Consider the following 26,286-nt stretch of genomic DNA (forward strand, 5'->3'; position numbering starts at 1 on the left):
GGAGTTTAGTGGACAGTGTACAGGAATGGAAGTCAAGTGCGCAGTGGTAGCAATTCATTATCAGATAGCTCTGTAAAATTACCGTAGGGCAATTGCCACTTGAACTGGTGCGAGCAGACTCAGGAGAAAGAAGGGATTAAAATCCTGACTGATTGGTTACATCATTTGAAATCCAGGAGGCATGCACTGCACAGCCTGTTTGAAGCTATGTTGCCACTCGTGGATATGCATTTCAAGTTTTTGAGTTTCTAGAGATGCATTTCTTTAGATATCTCCATTTTAACAGACCAACAGCTGCCTGATTAACATTGAAAAATAATTTTGGTATCTCCTAGATTTGTATCAACTTCAGCTCTTTGTTCATTTTCTTTCCATATTAACAGTAAAGACTTGCAGTAACTTGTTTTAAAGTTCAGTTACAAATATGTATAGGTGTGTAAGGTGGAAGCTAGAGAGTGGAAGATGGAAATGGTTGTAAGGAGAGAATTTAGGCACTCGGGGACATGGCTGTGGCACAGAGGGACACGATTAGTGGGCATGATGGGAGTGGGCTCACTGTCGGACCAGATGGCCTCAGAGGTCTTTTCCTAGCTCCACTACACAATTCTGTGTATAACACTGCAGTAATGATGCAAAGCAATAGGAAAGTAGATGAAGAAAAAAAAAAAGAAGAAAAAAAGTGATGCATAGAATGAGGAAGACAGCAACAGAATAAGCCCAGAGGACAGTTCTTCTAAAGTGGCTCTGAATACCCTTTCCCCTTCTGAAGCCTGTAGGAGCAGCCTTGGCGCCCCTTCTGGAATCGGTGCGATTTGTCGGGTGCTGGTGATTTATAAACGCAGCCAACGCTGCACCGGGCCCATTTCGTTTCCTTTAAGCGCCGAACGCCGACAGGCTTCGCACAGCAGGGCAGGCGGTCCGCCGGCAGCCGCGCAGCCCTGCAGGGGGCGCGATGCGAGCACCGCTCCCGCCGCGCCGCGGCCGCTCTGGGACTTCCGCCTCGTTGGTGCTGACGGCGGCGGCCTGCGCGGAGCGGCGGCGGCCCGAGTGGCGGCGGTGGCGTCAGCGGCGGCCTCGGTTGCAGCGACGGCTCTTCCCCTTCCCCGCCGTGCCATGCCCACCGTCGAGGAGCTTTACCGCAACTACGGCATCCTAGCGGACGCCACAGAGACGGCGGGCCAGGTGCGGCGCGGCTGCGGCCTGCAAGGCCTCGGCAGGCCTGGGGCTCGAGTGGTGCGGCGGGGAGCTCTGGGCTGGGCGGGCCGGGCTGCCGCCGGGGCGACGCTGCAAAGGGGGCTGCTTCCGTGCTGATTGCGTGCGGGTTTCCACGGCTCGGGGCACGTTGTGAAACGACCCTTACGGCTGCGATCCTGCGGGGTGGGGGGGAAAGGGAGTGGAGCAGCTCCTGCGGTGGATGCCCTTCGCTTAGATGCGGCTATTTAGGAGTCAGTAACAAGAAGCGGGCTGCTCGTGGCGTGGGGACGCGGAGTTTCTCCTACCGGGTTCCAGCCTTTAGGAGGGTGTCGGTAGCCCTGCTGGTGTGGTGCGGTGTTGTTATAACATGCGTAAGTAGTGGATAACACCGCGTACCTAACAGTGGATTGTAAGTATGTACTACGACACGAGGTTATTTGGGCAGTCCTTTAAGGTTTTGTAGTTTGTTTTTAAAGTTAGTTTAAGCTCCAGTCTGTTTACTTTGCTTGTGTAACTGTGCCCCAGCGAAACGAAGTTGCAGGCAGGTCAATAAAAATATGAGTTCAGAGTGTTGAAAATATGGAGCTAAAATGTTGGGAGCTATGAGGAGAGAAAATAATTAGGTGCCATAAGTATGCTGTTTTAAAGTGTGTAGTCACTCATCATTTTCAGAGTTGTGGGTAGCTCTTGTAAGACAGGAATGGCTGCATGAGGTAGAACAAACTCCAGAATGGCTACAATTGCTGCCTGTAGCAGGGATCGGTACCCCCGGAGCTGCCAGAACCTCTCAGTGTCAGAAGAGGGTGATGGAGAATGATGGATCCTGGTGCGTTTTCCACTTACAAGTTTCCAGAGCCTCTTTGTGATTAGTGTATTGTGCTGGGTTGATCTTCCCTAGTCTTTTCTGACACTTTTTTTAAACTGATTGTATTTCTGTCATGCAAATGTTCTGTGACAAAATGTTCCATTGCTTTGTGAAGCAATTACCTTCTTTAAACTTCTCATTTCATAATCACAATGTCTCTTATTTCTGGATTCTGAGAAGCAGTGAGTAATTGTTCTTTATTCATCATTTTTATCCCTCTCCATTATCCCTTAATATCCCTGTGAATGTGATGTCTCACATTCTTTGACTATAAAAAAAACTCATAGTCACGCTATCTCAAAAAGGAAAGTTTGAACATGAGGAAATGAGCCAGGAGACCACTAGAAATATAACGTTGAATGGAGTAATTTAAAGCACCAGAAGTATTCGGCTTCTAAAAGTATTTCAGTTGTGAAAAGGACTGATAGGATGAGTCTGCGTCACAAGTAGAAAGAAGGTGAGAATGTCAAAAGAAAAAAAACAACTATCAAGAAGTGGTTTAAAATAAAGAAGACAACGCGCTTTTCCATAACACTTTGTTAAACTTGTCATGAGGTGTTTCAAAGTATTAAATCAGTTCAAGAGCTGATTAAGAGAAATCAATGGATGAGTGGTCAGAAGCTCAAACATTCTTGTGTTAGTGATTGGGAGGAAATGTGCAAAAGTGCAGGATTACTGTTTCTGCAGTTAGCTGCTCTTTCTTGGGCATTGATTGCTGCTAGATGGGTGGTAAGACAAACTTCTGCCTCCACTGAGTATTAGGAGTAATTAGCATGCAGTAATAGAAATTCCTGGAACACAGGCTATTCTATTTCATTTGCTTTCTGGATGGTTTTTAAGTACATGTGAAGTTTAAGCAGTTTGTTTCACAAAAAGTCATTATTTGCATGCTGCCTTTGAATTTGTAACCGTAACAATCTGTATTTGATCATTAGTTTGCACTGGCTCGTTCGTGCACATGCTGAGGCAGGTCAGATGGGGGTGTGGGTCAGCTGGAAAACAAATTTGCCTTGGTAGTTTTCCTTCCACATCAGTGTCTCAGTCTGGTTCAGAATCTGGCACAGATGGGTGTCAAATGGAATAAGGAGTGTATTATTCAGGACCAATAAGCATTGGTCCTGAATATTAAAATATAGCTTGCTACAAAGGGAGTAAAAGTAGCATACTGCTTTGTAAATTAGTATCTCTACTTGCTGCAGGTGAACTTTTATATGGAGTAGCGGTGATGATATGTGTGACTCTAAGAAACTCAGAGCAGATAAAGGAAAGTGTCCTGTACTGTTGAGTTGCTCTTCAAAGTGGGATACACTGCCTGAATCTTCCTTTCACAAAAATTAAGAAAATTAATGATAGAAGATGATGATTTCTGCTAGCATCCTAGTGATAGGAACTTTTATTTCTAGCAGAAGGTCTCCCTGCCCACAGCAGGGATAGAACTGGGTGATCTTTAAGGTCTCTCCCAACGAAAACCATTGTGTGAATAGCTAACTACAACAAAGGCTTGAATTTATTGTGAAGGTTCGGTCCTACAGGCATGTCAGAAATGCCTGTGTGGTTTGGTTGGAAGAACTGAATGGAGACTTTTCCACCCGGTTGCTTAAGTGCTGTTTTTTCCTCAGTATTTCAACTGCATGTTTATTTATTTATTGCATCCAATCCTTGCTATCAGATTTTTCAAAACTCTCATACATCAATTCAGCCATTCAAATAGATGCCAGAGATGCTTGAGAGCAGTAGATCATAGAAGTCACTCATGATTTGTTGCAGTTGTACAGTTGTTGGGAGAGGTAACCTCTGCATAAGAGAGCAGACAAAAGACAGAAACTTGTCAGAAAAATAATGCTTAAATTCAGTGAAGAAAGTGATAATGTAATTCCTTTAGTCTGTGCTAATCTAATGACAAGTGGCATGTAAGAGCTGTTAGCCTTAGGGCAAAGAGTTTTTGAACAGTAAGCACTTGAACAGGTACTGGAACCAGAAGAACAGTACAGTCAATAGGGACAAATTTTATTGGTTCAGCGAGATTAGATTGCTCTAAGAGAGAAATGCACTTCTTTGTATGAGGCTTGTATAATTCAGTTCATTTTAATAGGTGCAATAGAAGAGGAAAGAGAAAATTCTTTCATTTCTTAAGAATACACCAAAATTTTTTCTATTTGCATGTTCTGTTTTTTTCCTCTTCCAGCACAAGGATGCCTACCAGGTGATCTTGGATGGTGTGAAAGGAGGCGCCAAGGAGAAGCGACTTGCAGCCCAGTTTATTCCAAAATTCTTCAAGCATTTTCCTGAATTAGCTGACTCAGCTATCAATGCCCAGTTGGACCTCTGTGAGGATGAAGATGTTTCTGTAAGAATGGGGACCAGAAACTTCTATCCAGTTGCTGTGATGATTTATATTTTGTTCTCATTTTCCTTTCTTTTTAGTTTCTTAGCCTATGTCTAGGAGGGGACTTTGGCCTCTGGAAGCCCTAAACACGTAGTAGTATTCCTGCAATAGAAAAATCTATTGTGTGATGGTGTGGGAAGATAAATCATTTTTTCTTTGTCTTTTCACTCCCATCATTGATCAACAGAATAATTCTGTAGAAAGAAGCTTAGATGTGGTTTCTTTGAATATCTATTGCATTTCTCCTTTCAAAGCACTTTGTGGTAATGGACTCCAATAAATCTTGCTGGAAGGCAAGAAAATTTCCTTTGCACCTGAGAACCATAAGGTTGTGATCTGGCTTCATGCAGAAGTCTTGAGATGCTTTGTGCTGCTTCTTGTTTTGAAATAAGCTGGATCTTAAAGGATGTAAGCAGATGATTGAAGGAGTTTTGGCAATGCTGGGAAAAAACATCATTTCTCTGCCATATGCACACCTGTAACAGTGTCCTTTCCATTAGCAAATAAGATTCCATAATAACTCATATTCCAGCCCTTTGTTGTGTTTGTTACTTAAACTGTTGATCAGATTAATTATTCTGTGAATGTAGTTGCTGGTCAAATTGTCTTTTCTCCAGTTCTGCTTGAATCTAAGAAAAATATATTTTTTTCATCTTCCAAAGTATGTCTTCATAGTTTCATAGCAAAGAGGATGGTTGGACTGTCATCGGAGTCTGAGAGTTGAACATCACTGTGAGAATATGATGCTCCTGCTAAGAAGATTTGTGGTCGTTTCCTCAAATTTGGCTGATTTTTTCCGCCAAACTTGATATGGGACTCTTTAATCTTTCTTTTTGTGTTACTTTTCCACAATTTTCCATTACTTTTTCTTTTCAAATTCCACAGATCCGGCGCCAGGCCATTAAGGAGCTGCCTCAGTTTGCCACCGGAGATAATCTTCCCCGGGTAGCAGACATACTGACTCAGCTTCTGCAGTCAGGTAGGAGATGCACACCTGGAAATGTATGCAGTTTGTTCTGTTTTCAGTTGATTATTTTGCTGCACAGCAGCCTGTCCCAGTGGCACCCACACCCAGCTGTTGCTCCTCTTCCCCTCTTTTGTTTACTCTCCCCTTATGTTGCTACTATTGTGAATTATGTTGTGAATTTTTTGTGAACTATTATTTTGAATCTTTTTTTGCCTTGAACCTTTTTCATTCAAGTTCTTTTAAAGCAGGAGAGGAAGATAAATCTGCAGTTACAGACTGCACTAAATTACCTTCTGACCAAGAGCTATTGGATTTCTAATCCAGAAACCTTAACAAAAAGATGGAATGCATTTTTTGTACAAAATATCTAATTTGGAATTTCATATACGATGTTTTTTTAATAATTCAGTAGGTTTATGGAGTGCTAAATATTAGATGTTCAAAACTGTATTAAAAATGCATGCTTGAGTCTCTACAGTATTGCGTCTCAGAAGAGAAATATTTTTAAGGGACATGGGCATATCTTAGTTTAGGGAAAATTGTTTCTTCCATTGGGAAATTCCATAGATTAAAAAGAAGGTATTGTTTCTTTTGCCTGAATTTAAAGAAGGCGAGCTTATTCAACTGCTCCTTAAAATTATCAAACTTACTGCGTTAAAACTTTCAAGTTTTCAAGCCTGCCACATTTATAATGTTGAAGTTTTGGGGGACAAGGGAATTAAGATGAGATCTTCATCTTTCACAACCATGACTATTTCCACAGTCTAATAGCAGTTAAAATACAAGTTACATTATTTATAATGCTGGTGATAGAATCCTTCTTGTTTGACATCAGAAATCTTTCTGCATTTATGTTTGCTTTTCAAGGATATGAATGTGATTTTTTTTCTCTCTTCAGATGATTCTGCAGAATTCAATTTGGTGAACAATGCTTTGCTCAGTATATTTAAGATGGATGCTAAAGGTAAAGGACACATTTTTCTTAAATGTATTTGTTTAATACTTTCTACTACCTAATGCGGTGAGAGCTGGGCCAAAATTTGTGCTGTTTTAGTGCAGTGCGAAAGATGGAGATGTATTCATTACTTTGTTTTGCAAACAGTACTGGAATTTGTAATAGCTGTGGATCTGAATTATACAGATTAATAAAAGAATCGTATCTCTTATATCAAACTATGAAAACTGTTTTGTAAATGTTTTGTGGGGTCTTAAAGGAAACTACTGTCTTCTGTATGAGTGGCTCAGCTGCTAAGTTTTGAAATAATTGGTGTTTCCTGATTCATTCTCCTTTCAGGGACTCTGGGAGGCTTATTCAGTCAAATTCTTCAGGGGGAGGATATTGTGAGAGAAAGAGCCATCAAATTCCTCTCTACAAAACTGAAAACCCTTCCTGAAGAGGTGCTGAATAAGGAGGTTGAAGAGTTCATATTAGCTGAATCAAAGAAGGTGAGCATCTTATGCTACAAGTTTAGATATTACTAAACTATCACTGGCAATGTTTTCAGGTCTGTTACTTAAAACCAGTCACAGTAAAGGCTTAGTAAAAAGTGTAGCTTGTAATCTTGATCACATGCTCTTAAGAATTGGTGTACTGCTGATAGGTACCACCTCTCTCCATTCCTTTACACTGAAAAAGGCTAGTTTGCTTAAGCTCTTCTCTTAGGGCACGTGTTCCAGACACTGTTGGTGTAGGTGGCTGGACTTCTGAAGCTTATCAACAGTTTTCTTGTGGTGAAGGACCCCCTACTAGGAGCAGTATTCCAGAATCCTCGATCCCCTTGCTTTCTTTGGCATACTGGTTATGCTTTTGGCCCAGGATATTGTTCACTACTCAAAGAATGCTCTAATTCATACAACCTCGTGTCCCCAGGTTCCATAGTACATTTGCAGCAGAGCAGTTCCTCGGGCACTTGGTTCCCAGAATGTGTGAGCGCAGGGCAGGGAGTTTTTCCCAGATGTAGGACTTGCTATTTGTCCTTGTTAAATTTCATGAGATTCCAATGCGCTGCCTAAACTGAGAAAATAAAAATGTATTAATACAATGGATACTAAATTGATAGTCATTTAACATTTGTTCTGCCTGAAACATATAGTTCTATAGGTAGGAAATGTGTCATAAAGTTAGTGTTCAAAAAAAACATGACTTGTGTGCAGGTTGACAGCGGTTACTTTGTCTCGGAGATTTGTACAATTACACTGTGTGTTTTTCTGTGTTCCTTTAAGCTTCCTTCTAAATAAATAGGGGATGATTTAAATGTTAGGTTGTTGTGTGCTTTATCTTTTTAAATCAAGTAGTTTTGGCCTGGAGGTTTGCAAATGGCTACAATGGAAATATGTTTTCTGGTGTTTTATTAAGGTACTGGAAGATGTGACAGGTGAAGAATTTGTTCTATTCATGAAAATATTGTCTGGATTAAAAAGCTTACAGACAGTAAGTGGAAGGCAGCAACTAGTGGAGCTGGTAGCCGAACAAGCTGACCTGGAACAAACATTCAATCCGGCAGATCCAGATTGTGTGGACAGACTTCTGCAGTGTACTCGACAGGCAGTGCCACTCTTCTCAGTATGTATTTGTCTCTTTCATATGAGAAGTAATGTGGAAAGTTGATAGCCGTAGCTCATCTTAAGTATTCTGAGTGATTACATTAGAATGAAAACATACCAATACTTCTCTGCCTTTCACATGTGAGAATGTTGGTAGGCAGCCTTTAAGCCCACAAATAGAGAGCTTTTGTGTATTCAGATGTTTTCTTTCAAATTTAGATGTTACAGCCAATTATGACAAGAGTCTCACACGAGGTTTGTATATGTGTTTGATCGATTCAGGTCTGATGCCAGGCAACTGCAGCATGCACTGTCCTTTTACCATGTTATAGGCACTCTTTTTAGCCCTTGTTGCAGAATGCCTCGAAGTTTAAGCTACCTTAGAAGGGTCTTTGCCTTTCAGAGTTAAAGATAAGTTTAATAAAGCTTTAAGGTATATCTGTGTGGTAGACATTTACAAGGCTGGCAAGTGATGGGGGGAGTTTTTAATTCATTCAAAAGAGTCATCTGAAGCCTGTGTTGTTTTCTGCAGAAGAACGTTCATTCCACAAAATTTGTTACTTACTTCTGTGAGCATGTGCTTCCAAACCTCAGTGCTTTGACTACTCCAGTGGAGGGTCTTGATATCCAGTTAGAGGTAAGACAAGGTTACAGTGTCTTTGAAATCCTGAGAAGTATGCATCTGTACTGTAGGAAACCTAGCTACACTAGGAAAATAATGTTTGCTGTATTGAAGCACAGCTGAGCATTGACTTTTAAAGCACGTTATTTGTCCAAGCTATTGAGACAAGGCTTGAATATAAATAGATCAGTGTAATCATCTTTATATTGCTGTCAATTTTTTTTAAGCAGGTAGCATTTACGGAAATTATTGTTGCGTAGCTTGTGTTAATTTAGTCTCCTAAGGGAGTGGCTTAATGTCAGTAATTTTGCTTACGTTAATCAGTGTTGCAGTTGCACTTAAATCGTTATGAATTTCCATGTAAAGGTGAGCTATGCATGAGAGAACAAGGTTTTTGTTTGCAGAAAAGTGTTAGTGTTGCTTGCTGAGAGTGGACAGCAATACCTGTGTTTCTGTTTGGGGATGTGAGCAGACTGGGCATATTCCCACTTAAATTCTTTCCTGAGACCAGGAGTTTGATTTCATTATTATTTTTTTTTAATCTGTAGTAGCTGACTTCTACTGCACCAACAATAATTATATGATGATTTCATTTGGTCTGAAAGTTAAGCTTCCTTTCTTCTCTATTAACACATAAAAAACAACTATCCTTATGTGTAGGTCTTGAAGCTTCTTGCTGAAATGAGTTCATTTTGTGGAGATATGGAAAAGCTGGAATCAAATTTGAAGAAACTATTTGATAAATTGCTGGTAAGACTAATTCAACTTTTTACTGGTGTAAAACACTAAAATAAACACTTTTCATCACAAGTTATGCTAATCCATTAATCTGTTTATCCTTTTCAAAAGTGGCTGCATCACAGGTAACGTTCTCCATAATACAAGGACAAACGACATGTGCTATTCAGAGCCCTTCTGAAAATAAAGAAAGGCATGTTGGTCTTAATCCAGTATACTTGCAGGAAAAGGGAGGAAAAAAAACAGCATAGCAATGAGAGACTCATGTTGAATCTCATTAAATGCTATATCTGCACTGCAAGTGTTAAATAAATTCTGCAATATTTCAGAAACATTGATACAGTTTGTTGTTGCTTTCTGTAGTAGAAGTGCTACCACAGTCTCCTATGACTCAGAGATGTCAGTGAACATGAGTGTAGGCTAACTGCAGGAACCAGGACTTGTGGAGCAGCTCCACGCAATAGTGTCAGGATGGGAAATTCTTCTTAAATTGTCAGCAAAAATGAAGCCTCCAGTTCCTCATTATATGTGCCTCATATATTTGTTTCTCCTTTCTGTTCATTAGGAGTATATGCCACTTCCTCCAGAGGAAGCAGAGAATGGGGAAAATGCTGGTGGTGAAGAGCCCAAGTTGCAGTTCAGTTATGTTGAGTGTCTCTTGTATAGCTTCCATCAGCTGGGTCGTAAACTTCCAGACTTCCTCACAGCCAAGCTGAATGCAGAGAAATTGAAAGACTTTAAAATCAGGTAATTGTTTAGGGGCAGGTCTTGGAATTCTGTTAAGAGGTGTTACTGTAAGGATTTTTCTTCATCGAAAAATGTTTAGAACTTCATTTTGCTTACACATTTTATAGGAATATGTAAAACTAACCACTTGCTTTTCAACTTTCTAGGCTACAGTATTTTGCTCGAGGGCTGCAGGTGTATATTCGGCAGCTTCGTCTAGCACTCCAAGGTAAAACAGGAGAAGCCTTGAAAACAGAGGAGGTAAGTATTGTGGAAATAGTGACTGTATAGTTGAGTGTACAGAAATAATCACTGGTGCATAATGATAGGCTGCCACCTGTTGTAAGCATGCAAATAGGTGAAGGGAGCATGCTGCTAATATCTACTGGTGCTTTCTCTTTACACTTATTTGTGTTGCCTATGTTTTAGATGATTGATATAAGCTCAGCTTGTCCACTAATCTTATTTCAAAGATGTGGTTTTATTTTATTTTATTTTTTGCATGTGAGATTATGGTTCATTATTAAAATTCAGTTACCAACTACTAAACTTCATATTTCTGGATCCTCTCAGATATGAAATAACAGAAAAGGCTACAGGTTATATAATTCAAATAAATTGAAAATGTTGCTTGGCACTGAGGACACTGCCTTCAACTTGGTGTGAGTTCTGCAGGTTGGCCAGTTTCAAAATAATCAAGAAGGCTTTGAATAATACTGAAGCTCTACTGGGGCTGCAGTTGTGATAATGGTTCAGTACCCGATTGGGTTATGGTTTATCTTGCATGATTTTAAAGCATTGTTTTAAAGTGGGTCCTCTGGTGTAACTGCAGTCTAACAACAGAAGAATGCACTTGGAGGAAGGGAGTGGGAATTACACTGGAGCATAACAAGGAACTGACTGTTGCAGAGCTGCTGGGAGCCTAAAAAACTGTAACCTTGAGAATGTGCACACACCTTTCACTGCTGCTACAGCAGTTCACTGAATAGCAACTGGTATAATTTTAAGCTACTGAAACAGCAAGTATTCAGTGGTAATTTTTAATTTTTTTTTTTTAACAGAACAAGATCAAAGTGGTTGCTTTGAAAATAACCAATAATATTAATGTTTTAATCAAGGTAAGTCTTAACATTATGAGCAAATAATAAGTAGAGTAACCTATGGAGAAAAAAGGGAATAATTTGAAACAAATTGTATCATGTTAAGTTAGTCTTAGCTAGTGTGCTGCCTACTCTTCCATTTCTGAAGAGACGTGAATCTGCTGCTTCTGCTCCTTTGCCGCTGTTTGGAAAGGGTATGTATTGAGGCTCTTTTTAGTGGCAGCAGTTGCCAGCAGGAGTAGATAACCTTGTTTTAAGGGAGTGTGGATTACAGCCTTCTGAGCCTTCTTTCCTTCTCATTCCTGCTGTGCTAGAGACAGGTAAGGAATAGTTCAAAGAATTGCAAAGAGATGTAAAGGAAGGAAGAGGCAAAGTAAACTGCCGTTTAGAGCTGTTTTCTCCAAACAGTCTGGAAGAGATGGGCTGAGGAAATAAACTTTTATCCACAGACCTTGGAAACATTCTTATTTCTTTGAACAACATTTTTAAAACCACTAATTTCACTAGCTGCCTTTCTTCATATCCCATCCCTCATCTTTCCCATGCTATCAAGAAACTTTTTTTAACCTTCACAACAGGAATATCAGATGTGCCTGCAGGAGCCATTTAGTTCTTTAAAAGATAGAGGGTGGTTTTTTGTTTTTTTTTGGTTTTTTTTTGTTTTTTTTTTGGTTTTCTTGCATAGGTAGAGAAATTAAGTGTATTTTTGCAGTATTAGGTCTTATTCTGGTTAATTCAAATCTCTTTTGAATTTCCTACTAAACGATATGGAACTAAAATAGTTAGCTTCTGTTCCCTTTTCTGCCACAGAATTTTAAAGGTTTGGGTTTTAAAACTCTTCAAAGGCATGTGCTTTTCTGGAGCTTCAATGGGCAACTAAAACTTTGAGTGCAATGGATGTGGATTTGACTGCAGAATGAATTGTCCAATTTTGTCTCCACAGGATCTCTTCCACATTCCTCCTTCTTACAAAAGTACAGTCACACTGTCCTGGAAACCAGTACAGAAGGCAGATGCAAAGTAAGAGGTTTTTCATTAACAGCAATGATGAAAAAAATGTTGTTAACTTTTGCTGTTCACAAAACACAGATTCCAAGTGTGCATTTATATAATGTACACAGCACGAGTTAAAAGTTTCGCAACCGAAATTGAAACCCACCCTGAAAGGACTTAAGGCTGGGATAAAATAATCTAGGTCTTGATTTAGGGATGTGATAGACTGAATCAACTAGAGACTAGTCTACTTGCTCTTCAGAATTATTGTTCAGGACATCTTCAGTAGTTACTGCTAGTTTACAGTTGTTAATCTTTGAAGCTGAATAGTCATTCCTGTACTTGTCACCACAGGGGTAAAATGATCTGGTTTTGTTTTCTTCTGTCAGTCAAAAAAGAACAAGTGAAGATACAACCTCAAGTTCACCTCCAAAGAAAGCTTCGGCAGGACCAAAAAGGGATGCCAGGCAGATATATAATCCTCCCAGTGGAAAATACAGTAGTAACCTGGGCAGTTTTTCGTACGGTGAGTTAGGCAGCTTGCAAAAGCTTTGTCCAGTTACAGTTGTGCCTTTGGGGGTGGGGGGAAAGGGCAAATTAAGCACGTTCTTAGAAGCTCACATTGTACTGTCACCAATTTTTGTGTGTAATGACCTTTTTCTAATTGCTGATCAATTAGTGTTTGAGTACTATCAGCCTATATAGACTGTAATGTGACTTGCCAAATTAGTTTTAGTAGTGTTTAAATACACAAGCTTTTTAAGGTAACTGTTTCCAGTGCTTTATCTCATAATAGAGAATGTACCCTGGATTTCCAAGTGGCAGTTCAATTTCTGCAAGTGACCCCTGCCTGTCTTATGACTTGACCTGTGTTCAGTTTTTCTTATTGCTGACGCTGCAGCCCTTTTCCAAAGCTTTTAGGATTTGTCAGATGTACAGTGCATACTCCCAATGTCAGAGTCAATCTGTCTTTCTGAAAGTCATTTTTGTGGGTTACAGCAGCTGCAGGCTGGATGAACAAGTGCAACAGTTGCAGCAGCCTGTTCTCACCATCTTGCCCAGATGTCTATTGGGCCTACTTCTGCCAAGTAAATGTCTTGCCATGACAATTTATCACCTATGTCCGTAGATAAAAGAAAAAAAAAAAACTGATATAAAACATTCTTATATCTAAAAGAAGGAAAAGGGGAAGTCTGAGAATTTTTTAGTGCAGACTTGAGCTGATGCAGTTCTGTACTTTAATATAATAATACTTGTAATTATAGCAGTTGTAAAAACTAGAAACTTCTTAGTTGGCTAGTTTTTTGTTGTTTTTTTTTTTATATTGAGATGCCAAGGCCTCTCATCCACTTTCAATTTCTGTACATTTTAAAATATGTCCATGGTTCTCCTCATAGATTAAAAGACTGTACATTGGAGAGAAAGCATAGAAGAAGAATGAGAGTTCGATTCACTTTTTTTTTTTTTTTTTCTCCACTGTGATCAAATTTGTTCTTCACAGGGAGAAACAAAACATCTTTTACAGTATAGAAAGTAGTTTGTGTAGTATCCAGTTATACCTAAGATCTTTCATTCAGATATACATCGTGGTACCAGCTAACAAAGAAACTTAAGTATGCCTATAACTTAAGGATAGAAAAAGGCAGGCTGAAAAAGTTGTGAGTTTCCATCATTTTATAAAATCCATAGGAGCAAGTCAGGTGAACATATGTCAAGATCAGCATGGTGTTATTGGACTGAAGGATGAACTAGATGGCCAGGTGGAGTTATTTACAGCCCAGTTTTCAGGGCTAGCTCAGTCACAGTACACAGAAATACTGTGCTTAGTTTAAAGAGGCTGGTTCTCCTGGCATCCTTTTACAATTAGCACTCCCGAGTACAACTCAGATCTTACAACAAGCAAGATTAACCTCAGAGATTGAAGTCAGCCTCAATACCTCTAGCTATTGCTGTTTAGTTCTCATCGGTACACAGCATGAAACCTATATGACAAGTTTTTGATTTCTATTTCAGAGCAAAGAGGTGGTTTCCGGGGTGGACGAGGAAGAGGCTGGGGAGGACGTGGCAATCGTAGTCGAGGAAGAATCTACTGAGTAGACCATCGTATGTTCCATGGTCCCTGTGGCCTAAGGCAAAAGTACACTCAGCAAAAGATTGCTTGGAGTATTGTTTCCTTCAAGGACTGCCTTCCGCTAAGACTGATTTAAATGTTCTTTATACCTTTGTATGTATGATCTACTTTTCTAACGGACTACAACTTGTCCATAGTGAAACTACAACTGTATTTTTGGATGCTTACAGTCAGCAGTTTTGGGTTCTTGTTTTTGAAGTGTCTTCAGGATTTATTCAAAATTGGAAAGGAGCATAGGTGTTTTATCGAAATTTACATCTTGATTGTTTGCATATTAACCTAAAAATCAGCTACCGCGTTACTGATACTATGTAATTGATTTTATGTATGAAGTAATGGATAGGAAAGGCATGATTACAGAGATATGTCAGAAAAGCTTAGCACCTAAAGTAATCCTTTCCTAGTCTGTAATCGTATTTTGCAATATGTGGAGAAGAGTACCGTTGTTAGATTTGCTTTTATTTACTTACAATGAACTTGACTGAGAGACCTGCTGGTTTTTTGAAGTTTGCAACTTGGTTGGAAATTTATTTTGCTTGTAGCATGAAGCAGTCCTTCTACTTAGAAAAGTGGAGAATGTGGTGTTCTTTTGTTTTGTACATCTTACTCTTCTCCGTGCATTGTAATGCAAAAGTGGTGTTTTGCAAAGGAATTTTAAATGTTTGATATGAATACGTGCATATAATTATGCCATGAAATTACAGGAAATGAGCAGGAAAAACAAAACAATAAATCACTAGAATTGTTCCAGGAATGGGTGAAGACTGATGCAGTGATTAAGCTTTGTAGACTGGAGCTGGACCGTAGCAGTACCTGGCTCTTTTCTGTGCTTTGCAAATTTCTGGGTTAGTTGGTACTCAAGGGTTGTGTTTTTGTTTTGTCTTTTTACCAATACAGTTTCATTTAAAAATATATAAATAAAATTGTATTTTGGGTAACATTCAAAAATTCCAGCAGTGTAGTCGAATTCAAGTGGAAAAATTAACAAATCCATGCTATTGCTTTTTTCATAGCAACTTGGAGTTCTTATTTGCTGGTGTACACCCAGAAAATACAATGTAAGAGCACAATGCTTTTTTTTTATTCTCACCACTTAGAATTTTTACTTCTCAGGTCACTCAACATTGTAAAGGGGTTAGCTGGTAGTAAAAAAGAAAAGAAAAAAAAAAAAAGTTGGGGCAGGGGAAGAGAATTTCTAACAAGACTTCCAGGGCATGTTGGTGTAAAATAGCTTAGGTTTTAGAAGAATGAAGATCTTTTCTTATCCTCTTTTTTTTTTTTTTTTTTTTTTTTTTTTTTTTTTTTTTTTTCTGCAGTCATTTGGTATCCACATATGAATGCTTGAAAGTGATGTTTTGCCACCCAGTTCCATTTGTATTTGCTTGTGAATCTGACTCAGGTGTCTTCAGTAACACTTCCATATTTATCACTGCAATCAAAAGGGCGGAATACCAGAATTATATCGAAGTTGGAGTTATTAACCAAATTGTGAGTCTATTTTTGCTCACCTCTCGAGCAGCAGGCATTAAACTTAGGACATTCCAAGACAGGGGAGCTTACTTGTGCTTCTGAATATATGCCAGCTGCAAATCATATTTGTCTCTAAAAGCAACAAACTTAGCAAAGCATTTTTCAAGTACAAATTCATGAGATCAAAGTGTCACTCTGAAAACAGGCACTAGATGGTAATAAGCTTTCATTGAAGGAAAAAAATATATTTTGCACTTGTGGCTATAATTTGTTGTCTTGAGGAAATTTAAGAATGTAATCTCCAAGCCTAAATGTAGCTTGCATTTAGACTAGTAGCTAGGCACTAGCAGCTTATTTTCTCACTGAGTTTGGAGTGAGTTTTTGTGGGGCTCCTGTTTTCCAGAGATGACATGCAAAGTTCTTGTGGCCTCAGAAGTAGTTAGATTTTCTCCATTTAGTACCTAATTTTAATGCAGTGAGTTCTTGCAGAGGCACCTGTTTACCATCTTGATGACTTGTAAATGTTCCCTTATGCTTTTGGAATAAATTCATTTTGTAATTTTGTTCGGCTCATTGTTTTACAGTTACTCTGCAGCATTTTATGCTGGCTTAGTAGCAGGGTGCTGTGCTACATTTTGGTTTAGGGACTTACTCATCAGATTGCCATGGATATATCGGGCCGTTTGTCATTAAGGAATATTTATCAAGACTATATGAGCTGCTTCAGTGTGAGTAACTTAACTTAAATGCAAAATCTTGCACAGGCATTTAAATATTCAACACAAGTTGCATGTCTCACAGATCCGTTATATTTTATTTGGGAATGTATTGTGAAAAGGAGACGTCACATTCACATAATATTCTAGATGTTGGCAATGCAATAAAATATGTTGGTGTCTTGACAGCAACAGCAGCTTGGAGTAACAGCCTGATTTATTTGGTGAGGAGTGCAGCGTGCCTCGTGTGAAAACCTGGGCAACTGTAAGTAGCACAGCTGCGGGACTGTATTCTCCATCTGCCCTTAAGGAACGCAAACCCTTGTGTTAGCCAAGTGCTCCATCGGCATTTGTAAGCTTTTTCCTTAATTGTAGGTGCTGGCCGTGTGTTACAGGCACGTTTTTCTGTTCGGCAGGCTGAGGAAGGCTGGTGTTCCGGAGGAGCACAACTGCTCGCAATTCGGCTACAACGGAGGGAAAACTGAACGTGGAAATCCTGCTTGGACCTGGGACAGCGTAGCTGCAGCTGAGCCGGTGTAACTCGTGGTGAACGTGGGTGCCGTCAGCTGGAGAAATGAGAAGTAGTTCAAAAGTATTGGAAGTAGCGGCGGACCACCCCCCCCGGACGGCCCCCTCGCGAAGCGCGGCCCCGCCCCCCCCTCCCGGAGCCCACCTCCCAAAATGGCGGAGCGAGCGTTTCCGGTTCCGGGTGGTGCGGGCAGGCCGGGATTGGGGAAGATGGCGGCGGCAGCGGCGTCCGGGTGGGGCGGGCTGGGGCGGGCGTGGGTCTTCTCTGGCTGGGCGCTGGGCTTGTGCTCGTTGCTGGCCTCGGGGACGCGACCCGCCGCCGCCACCACGCACTGGGTGGTCACGGAGGACGGGAAGATCCAGCAGCAGGTGAGGCTGGGAGCGGGGGGCAGCCGGGAGCCGCGGCGGTGGGGGATCTCCTGCCCGCGCCGCCCTTCGTCGCAGCCTGAGCCCCTCCCGGCCTCCCCGCGGCGGGGCGAGCAGCGGGAGCTCTCGGGCCGGCAGCTGCCCTATTGCCCTTTGCCGCGCGGCCGTTGCCAGCCGCCGAGCCCCGTTAGCTGTGGGAGCGGCTCTTTGGACGCGATCGGTGCGGTTGGGCTTGTGAATGAGTGTGCGATTTCTTGTTCCACCGCCCCGCCCCGCCCGCTTTTCGCTTCTTCTGGAAGCAGAACGTTGAAGTGGCACCGTGGCAGCTGGATGCAGGGGTGTACTCTGGCCTCCTTCAGTTCCTGTGGGAGTACTCGGCGTGCCTTATCTTGGTGCTGGGCCGTGCCTCACGCACGCTGAGAATGTTTGGGTTTCATGTTGGAGTTCTGTCATACGGGCTGTGATCTCTTGTTCATCTGTTGCAGTGTCAGATGTGCTTTGGTTGTAAACGTCACTGCCACGGCTGTCCTTGGCTGGAGTGGGAGGCAGTCATTGCAGAAACCTATGCCTCCATCATTTTTTTATCAACAGTAGAACAGCGTGGAGCAATGAGAGTCTGTTAGCATTGCTTTTCTTCTGAGAGGCTTTTGCCCGGCTCTCCTGTGTGCATCTGTAGTGCTGAGGCAGGAGGAGCAAACTGCCTGGAGGAGGCCCTGCTGCCTACATCAGCCTAGGCCGTGCCTCATGGGCTGCCTGCATGGATCCCAGCGCTCTAACCTCGCTTAATCACATGCTAATGAATGACAGCACTCAGTGTTATTTCTCCTCCTTTTCCCACTTATGTGAGTGGGGAAATGATGAAAGTAAATGTTAATGGACTGGAAGCATCCGTGTGTGTGTATATTAATTGTATATTATCAATTCTGGGTGAAGTGTTGATTTTGATTATTGCGTGAAAAGCAGCTGTGACTTGAAAAAATCTAATTAGCTAAAATGACTGGCAGATCTAATTAGCTAAATCCAGCACTGCTTTTAAGAAGTGACTTCTTATGATGTTGCATAAATGATGGATGCATTTAGAAGTTTCTATTGAACCACTGCTCTGCTGTAAGTTATTTAATTGCATTAGTCTTCTAACTAGTGGCATTCTCATGTTCCTTTTGTAAACTACTTGAAAACTGAGTTGACGTGATAAAATAATGTCTGTAGAACAAGTTAACTTTTTGTTTTTTTAACCTGTGCCATCAGAATGAATTCACCCACTACCAGTAAGGAAACCCAAATTATAAATACAATATACTTGGGATATGAGAAGCTGGGTTCCTCAGTAGCTGGGATGCAGCGCTTTTTCATGAAGTGGTGCTTATTCTTCAGTGAGTTATTTGTAATAGGATGTACTTCAGCATCTGTTAGCTTTTTCTCTCTGGCTCTTGAAAAAGTGGACCTGATCTTTGTGTCTCTTGCTATCACCACCCCTGCGGAGTACCTCGCACCTTCACTTTTTCCATTTATTTGTGTGCTGGAAAATGAGAGATGTGGACGTTTTTCTAGAGTGAGCTTATATTTTAAGTGTGTATGTGTGTGTATACATACATATACACAAATATAAATACATATTTTTCCGCTATGTGTGTATGTGTATTGCTGCTAAATGTTGAATCACGATAGATGACCTCTTCATTCATTGGTAAGGGGGTGATTTGTAACAGATTTATTATCACTTCTTTGATAGAAGTATAATATTCCAAAATAACTGAGTTCTTAAGACGAATACACAAGTACTTTTAACAGAACTTAAAATTTCCCTTCAAAGTATTCTTTTAAATGTTCAGAGTATCTTTCATTAAGTTGATATTTTTGTAAGAATTTATTTTTACTACTACAGTTAGTAATTCAGTCATCCTTTCTGGGGCTTTCCTCTGTGTTCTTGCAGATCCTTGGCTATGCAGTTTCTTGTGTTTCTCTGCAGTGTCCAACATTTCAGCTTCCCAGCGTATGGGGAGCAGTACCCGCATACCAGTTTTTCTGCCAGGTTTAATAAAACTGTTGGGGTTTTTTTGCAGAAAAAAATATATCATCACATCAGGATTCTCTGTATTACGCCAGTCTTTTCCTTTGAACTTTGAAATAGTGGTTCGCTGTGATATTTCCTGCTGTGTGCATGGCAGTCCATGTTTGGATTTTGAAGGACCTTATCTACGATATGACAGCGTGTAAGTGAGGACTCACATTTGGAACAAGCTTCATGTGCTTCTGATTTGAGTACAAAAACATAAAGAGAAGCACAGGGCAATGCTGCCTTCCTCACAGCTCAGAGCAGTGGCAGCTAGATCAGTTCACAAGTTCACACAGTGCTTGGCTGTGTCTGTGGATGGAGATTCAAGGGCACCTGCTCCAGGGCTCAGCTCTTTCAGAGTGTTGTTATGGTTTTTTTTCTTTGCTCATTAGAACTTCCTGTCCATCAGTTTTGGCTGATTCCTCTGATTATGGCACCACAAAAAGCATCTGGCTCAGTCTTCTCTGCGCCTTCTCATGAGGAAGCTGGAGGCAGCAGCGTCTCCCTTTGGCTGGCTCCTTGAAGCTGAGCCTGATTTTCATCCTTTCCACATGGGTTTTGCAGGGCTTGTTCAGGTGTGTCAATGTATGGTACCATGCCATGAAAGCTGGTGAACTCTCACAACTGCTTCACTTTCCTTGGCCTGCTGGCTCCAGTCTGCAGCCCAGCATGCAGCTAACCTTCTCTGCTGCACAAGCATGTGCTGCTGACTCATCATAAATTTTTCCCCTAGCAGAACCCACATGTCCGTTTCTGCAATGCCATTTCAATTTGGTCAGCCCCAGCCCTTCCTGGTGCAGGGGTGCTGTGTTTGCTTTTGCCTTCTCTGATCTGCACAGTGACTTCTCCAGCTGCGTTGCTTCCAGCCCTTCCCACTGCTGTGCCACCCGTGTTTGCAGAGGGTGCCCAGCTTGCTGAGGTTTGGTTGTTCCCCATTTATGAAGACATTAAACAGTGCTGGCCCCAGGATTAATCCCCAAGGGACGCTGCTGGTGACTGGCCACCACTGGACTTTGCACTGCTGAGCACAGCAGACTCACACTGGAAGTGCCCAGTGCTGTCCGGTGACAAACAGTTGTGGCATCAATTAGTATTTCTGTTGTTAGGTTTAGTAGGAGTGTTAGCTTTCTCAGAGTGTGAAATGCATTAAATTGTTGCCTTTTTGGGAGCAGAGAGAGTTTAATTTTCACTTGGACTAGTTATCTGAATGAAGCCCAAATAATTAAGCTTAAGTGATAGTCAAATCCAGGCATTCATGTTGTGGGTGGTTCGCTAGCTGTGGAAATCCAGAGAAGCACCAATGAAAAGAGATTCCCTGCAGCCTTGAGTTTGCTGCCGTGAATTGCATTCCCCTTGTTACCAAAGAACACTGTGGCTCGTGAGTGGAAAGGCTGCAGATCCTGACCTGAGACAATCTGAATCTGAGGGAATAATTTATACTATTACCTTAAAATCTCCAGTAAGTGTTTTCTCACAATACAGCAAGTATGTAAGCCTTTAATATGAGACTGTGTTCAAGTGTGAATGATGTTCCTATAAGATAGTTAACAGCCTGACTGTTAGTTAACAATCTGACTGACTGATAGTTAACAACCCTGACTGCCTTCTGGAGCTCCTGGAGCTATAACAACCAGGCAGGTGGCAGAGCTATGACATACCCAACAGTTTGCAATGTATCAGCAAGATCCCATGCAATAAATGGGAGTGTTTGCTAAGTAGGCACTGCTGTTCCAGTGAGCATTTCTGAATGATAAAGCAAGTTAATTCTCGGCAGTGAGACAAGAGAATGTTACATGCACTAAGCCATCAAGTGAAAGCCATCAAGCTCTGTCTTTTGCTCTAGGAGCTGTTTTCAGGTCAAATACATCATTCTCACTCAGATCCTGTTCTTTTTTTTTCGTCTGAGTCCTTCAGTTGTGTGTTCCTGGAGAGTTGGGGGCAGACCATTTACCGAGATGATATCTACACAGTGTACGTGTTTATAAACCTTTTCATTTCACAACTTCCAGTATAAAGTTCAGACTGATATATAACCTGTTTTAGGTTGTGCTTGTCTGATAGTAGGAAGGCTGGCTACCCTACTGAAATACAGGTGTCCTTCCAGATAACGGAGAAACGTGGCACAAGGAGGATGGATTAAATACAATGCTGTAAGCAGTTCCAGCAGTCAGTTGCAGCTCTGTTGGTGCAGACTGGCTGCTGCTGCGTACCAAAGACATAACTGAGCTGAGATGGATCCTTGTAGATACTATGTTTGGGCTTGGTGGAGACAGCTGCAGCCCAGCATGTTGTGGGGGGGAAGAACTGCCCTCATGTTAGTTCTGAGCTCCTAGGCAGATGGTTCAAGGCAGGGCTGAGGAAATATTGCCAGGAGTAGAGCCTCTGGCAAGGCCTCTGAGTTGGCAGAATGTCATTTTGCTTTTGATGTGCTGCTGTAGATTTTGAAGTTTGTTAAGAGATGAACTGGAGACCATCATGGAAGTACAAGGCTTTGGTCTGTCCGGTGCTGAGAGTAAAGCTCTTCAGTAGGAACAGCACCTGAATTCCACGCAGAGCAGCATTGTGTTTGTTTCTACTTAGTTCATGAAGGGAAGCATTACCCAACAGTTCTTCCTGTGGAGACAGGTTTGAACATGAGTGTGTCCTAAGCTGTGGCATGACAAGATGGCTCATGGGTGGCTGCAAGGCCTACAAGCTGTAAACCCAGCTGCTACTGCTTGGCTATGGACTGATGGCACAGCCCGGGGCTGGAGCCCAAGTTGTGTCCAGGCGTATGCTCAGAGCAGAGAAAAAGCAGCCTCCAAAGCCAGGGAAGCAAAAATCTAGTGCAGACAAATGAAAGGTATTTGCTGTTTCCAAGAACGTTTTCTGTGATACATTAAGCAGTTGCTCAGTCTCATCTTGAAAATGATGGGTGGGTCTTTGCTCTTCTGTTTCTCTTAAGGTTCTTTTACTTGACCACACAAACTTTTTCTTGACTGAATCTCTTATCCTACTGAGTCTGTTGTGTGCTAAACAAAATCAATTCCTCTTTCTTATGGAGGTTTGTAGTGTAGCTTAGTCTGTAGATTTTCATGTTTGAAGTGCTACACATAAAATTTCTCTACTCCCTGTAGCTCCACTCTTCTTAATGATACCCATATGACTGATGCTGCTTTTTAACATACTACAGCTGTAACTTTTTAAGTAGCTGAGTATTTATTATTAAAAAAAAATCAGCACCATTTTTTCTATGTGAATCTTTGTGACATCCATTGGAACCTTCTAACACTCCCTGATCATCATTTAGGAAGACAGCCACAGAGTCTGTCTTCCAATTTAGTAGCTTGTCTTGTCTTGAAACTCACACAGAAATTTCTGCAGCTTTTTTGGAAATACCATGGTTGTATCACACTATGTAGAGCATCTCCTGTTGGCAGGAATATAACAAAAGGCAAGTGTCAGTTTTTAAGATCCTTCTCTCCTCCTTGAGGCCGCAAGGAGTTCTAGTCTTTGAGTAGGAATTGCTTTTATTTTGCAAGTGAAGTGACAAAAGGTTCAATATTTGTGGTCTGTATGACAAGGAACCCATTTTGCTGCACGCCATAGGTGAACGCAGTGCCTTTTCCAGCTTCTTCCTCTCATCATCTGCTTTCTGCCTATCATGGCTTTTAGGGTGTGCTCATCTGTTCTGATTTTGGCTCTCCTATGTCTCAATTAACAGTGGGATTTCTGCATTATTTTTAAGAGGAAAAGAAAAATATTACCTAAAAACAGTTGATTGAGGCATTAATCTACCCTTCATCTAAAAAAAAAAAAGATTACCTCCTGGTATAATGTAACTGGACTGTAAGGAAAAAAAATGTTCTGGAACAGTTGGGAAACCTTACAAGCCCAAGTGTTCAGAGGCTTTGATACATGCAGGTAACGGAGGCTTTCCAGAGCTTGAGGGATTGACTGAACTCCTGTGGTTTTTTGTTGCGCAGATTCGGTGTGTCTTGCCGAATCAGGTTCTGGGTGTGCGTTGTGACAGTGAATAAACCTGAACTGTGCTTTATAGAGAAACTGTCACCTTTGGGCAAAGATGAACAGCGAACACGTATTTTAGAAGTGGTTTCCTGGCAGGATTTCTGCAGCGTAGCTGTAGCACTCATTAGAGTTCCAAGGAAAGCTTTTCAGCACTATTTTTTCCCTGTTTACTATGCTTGACTCAAAGTCAGATTCTAGCATTTCAAGCAGTTTGTCTTCAATGTCACCATTTCCAGAGGAGAAGTAAATGAGCACAGAGCTCTGCCAGCAGCCAGGTTAAAAATAAATAATTGGCTGGAGCATCTCTTCTGGCGCAGGAGTCCCTGCTAACCTGAGGCGTTCTGCAAGTTGGCTTCCACTGCTTTTCCACCTGAAAGAGCATTCTGGGGAGCTTTGCAGGAGATGAACTAAATGTCAGTAACCACCTGTGGTTTTGCTCTTTGTCGTGATGGGATGAGAGGGCACGTAAGGTGCAGGCGTTGAAGGGGTGAAGGATCTGTAGCATTGGCAGGCCGCTGTCCATATCACATAAAAGCATGCTATAAAAGCTAACATTTCCAGTGCCATTTGAATGAATGGTAACATCCTCAGCTCGTCCAGGTCCCAATAGTGTTCTTGGCTGGATCTGAGAGGGGAAGGCTGTGTATTCAGGGCAACTCCTGAGCCATACTTCTATAGGGTGAATGGGCAGCGATGTGCAAGCTGAGGCCAACTTGGGCTGGTAACCAATGGAGTGGTCCTCTTAAATTACTTCTTAGCTGAACTGAGTTAGCTTTCTCACAGTTGAGCTGGAAGACTACAGAGAGTAAGAAAAGGGAGGATTCCTCCACCCGGCACCAGGGTGATTTTTTTGGATTCACCTAAGCAAGTCAGGGAACGGCGCTTCAAATTCTGTGACGTTCTTAAGCATGAGCACCATCATCCTCCAGGCTGAAGCCTGGTGAGGACCAGGCCATTGCTATTTTTCTGATTGGTAGGCAGGGTCTCTCTTGTAGTTTTCCATTAAGAACCTGCTTTTCTTTGTGTTACACAGTGTTCCTCTGTAGATCTGGATGCTTTGTGTTTCCTCAGTTAAAAACTGAAGAAAAGTATTGATACATAAAATCATAGAATCACGAGATTGGAAAGGACCTGCAAGATCATATAGTATAACTGTCAATTGCATACAATTCCATACATTGCACTAAATCTGTTTTATGAGCTAACAAAATGATTTGAGCACTTGTATATGCTGGAGTTTCCTTTGCAAACCTGATATTGTCTGATGTTGCTGCTTAGTTTTTTCCCATTCAGGTTGTTCTTCGAAAATGATTGGACCCAAATGGAGTTTTAATTCTGGGAGCCAATAGCAAGTCCCTGATAATTTCTTACAATGGAAATCTTGACATTTCGTTGTCAAAAATGGTGAAATATATATGCAAGGTTAGGTGGACTACTGAGGTTTTGGTTTTAGGGCTCTTTGTTCTGACGCTACATTGGTCTTAAGAAAATAATAGCTGCTAACATTATTTCCTAGTAATTTTCTACTAGGTTGAAATCTTTTGCTATCATTAGAAGGTCCTCATTTGCAGGTGACAAACTGAGGTCAGATCTGGAAGCAAAAACCTAGAGACTGAATAAAAACTTACTGAGTGCTGCTTAAGCTGCTAAACTTGATAGCATTTCCTGGTGGATGACGTAACTTTTGAGTGAGTTCAAGGACGTTGCTGTTCGGATGCTTTTGTTGCTTTTGTTTCTGCTGCCAGGTATCGTTTGATAGGAATGTGGAACCACTCATAGTTGTGGCACCTGCCAGTGCTTTTCTGTCAACCTGTGCATGCATGGCTGGTACTGTACCACCCCAAATTCCCACACCCTAATCTCAGAACTAACTCTGATAGGATTGTTTTGTCAAAAATTGAATGGAAACCATTTCTCTATTTCATTCTCCTTCTGAACGAATGATCACCTGAGATCATTCAGCTTTCTTAATGAGGTTTTTAAATGGTGATGTCTGTATAACCTTTTGCAAACAATCACTCCCCAGGTACAATTAGTCACTGAAGGCAAAGCTCATTGTTATCTTTGCTCTCAGCAACTGTAAAGTATCATGAAAGCAGCCTTCTGTAGGCATTAACAATCCTCCTATTTTGGACTGTGGAGTTAAACTTAAACGTTAAGGTGTAACTTCATTTTCTTTGCAGAGCCATGCTACATTTTTTTTGGATGTACCACGACAGTTCTTCTAGCAAATGAGCTACGAACTAGTTCTTCAGTCATCACAGAAACTCAGTTTTATGAGCAACCTGCTCAAAGTGAGGTGGAGCCCATAGGAGGAAGTAAGAAATACAGCTGTAGGCAAAGTTCTGTGGAGTTTAGTAATTCTGCTGATGGTGGTGTTGATTTTTTTCAATGCAATATTTTCTATGCTTCTGGGATCATTGTGGATAGTCTATCGCCCTTTGGCAATCCATACTTTACAGGTTCATAGTGTAAAATCTAACTGGTATCAATTATTACATCATCTGATGGTATAAGCATTAATCCACCAGGGAATAAGATGAGGCATGAGTATCTGGGCTGTGTAGATAGCCACCCTTCAAAATGTCTGCTTGCTAAGGGGAGCAGTTCAGCTTTTCATTTGAAGAGGAATTGAGCCAAAAGTAACATTGTGTAGATTATTGTTTTATTTTTGAGGTAGAGGGAACACAGGCAAATGCTTGTCTTTGCCTTGGAGATATGAGTCCTTGCTTACTAAGGCGGTTTGTAAAGAGGTAGACATAACAGTTAGGAGTTGAGGGAGAGTAGTTCTGAGCTTCTTACTTGACTTGTAGCCAACAGAATCTGGCTCAAGGCTTGATCTGTTGAGAGGTCACTTTAAATTGTGGTGGCAGTTT

At 41.3% G+C, this 26,286-nt stretch overlaps 2 protein-coding genes across 2 annotated transcripts in view; both read left to right on the forward strand.

The window, feature by feature from the left end:
* The first annotated feature begins 1,009 nt into the window (after window positions 1-1,009).
* On the forward strand, window positions 1,010-16,299 carry API5 (apoptosis inhibitor 5). Its single transcript, XM_052694477.1, has 14 exons — window positions 1,010-1,182; window positions 4,245-4,406; window positions 5,331-5,424; window positions 6,311-6,376; window positions 6,707-6,858; window positions 7,769-7,975; window positions 8,489-8,593; window positions 9,239-9,328; window positions 9,882-10,063; window positions 10,210-10,303; window positions 11,104-11,160; window positions 12,086-12,162; window positions 12,525-12,661; window positions 14,149-16,299. Exons 1-14 carry the CDS (start codon window positions 1,114-1,116, stop codon window positions 14,226-14,228), a joined length of 1,572 nt encoding a protein of 523 aa, XP_052550437.1. The 5' UTR covers window positions 1,010-1,113; the 3' UTR covers window positions 14,229-16,299.
* Window positions 16,300-17,121: 822 nt separating this feature from the next.
* Window positions 17,122-26,286, forward strand: part of TTC17 (tetratricopeptide repeat domain 17) — a 50,992-nt gene continuing 41,827 nt past the window's right edge. The window contains exon 1 of the mRNA XM_052693439.1: window positions 17,122-17,349. Within this exon, the coding sequence (XP_052549399.1) occupies window positions 17,134-17,349 (216 nt within the window). The 5' untranslated portion in view covers window positions 17,122-17,133. The remainder of the gene's footprint in view (window positions 17,350-26,286) is intronic.

This window comes from Tympanuchus pallidicinctus, unplaced genomic scaffold (genome assembly GCF_026119805.1).
Source record: "Tympanuchus pallidicinctus isolate F22 unplaced genomic scaffold, pur_lepc_1.0 scaffold3, whole genome shotgun sequence".
Lineage (NCBI taxonomy): Eukaryota > Metazoa > Chordata > Aves > Galliformes > Phasianidae > Tympanuchus > Tympanuchus pallidicinctus.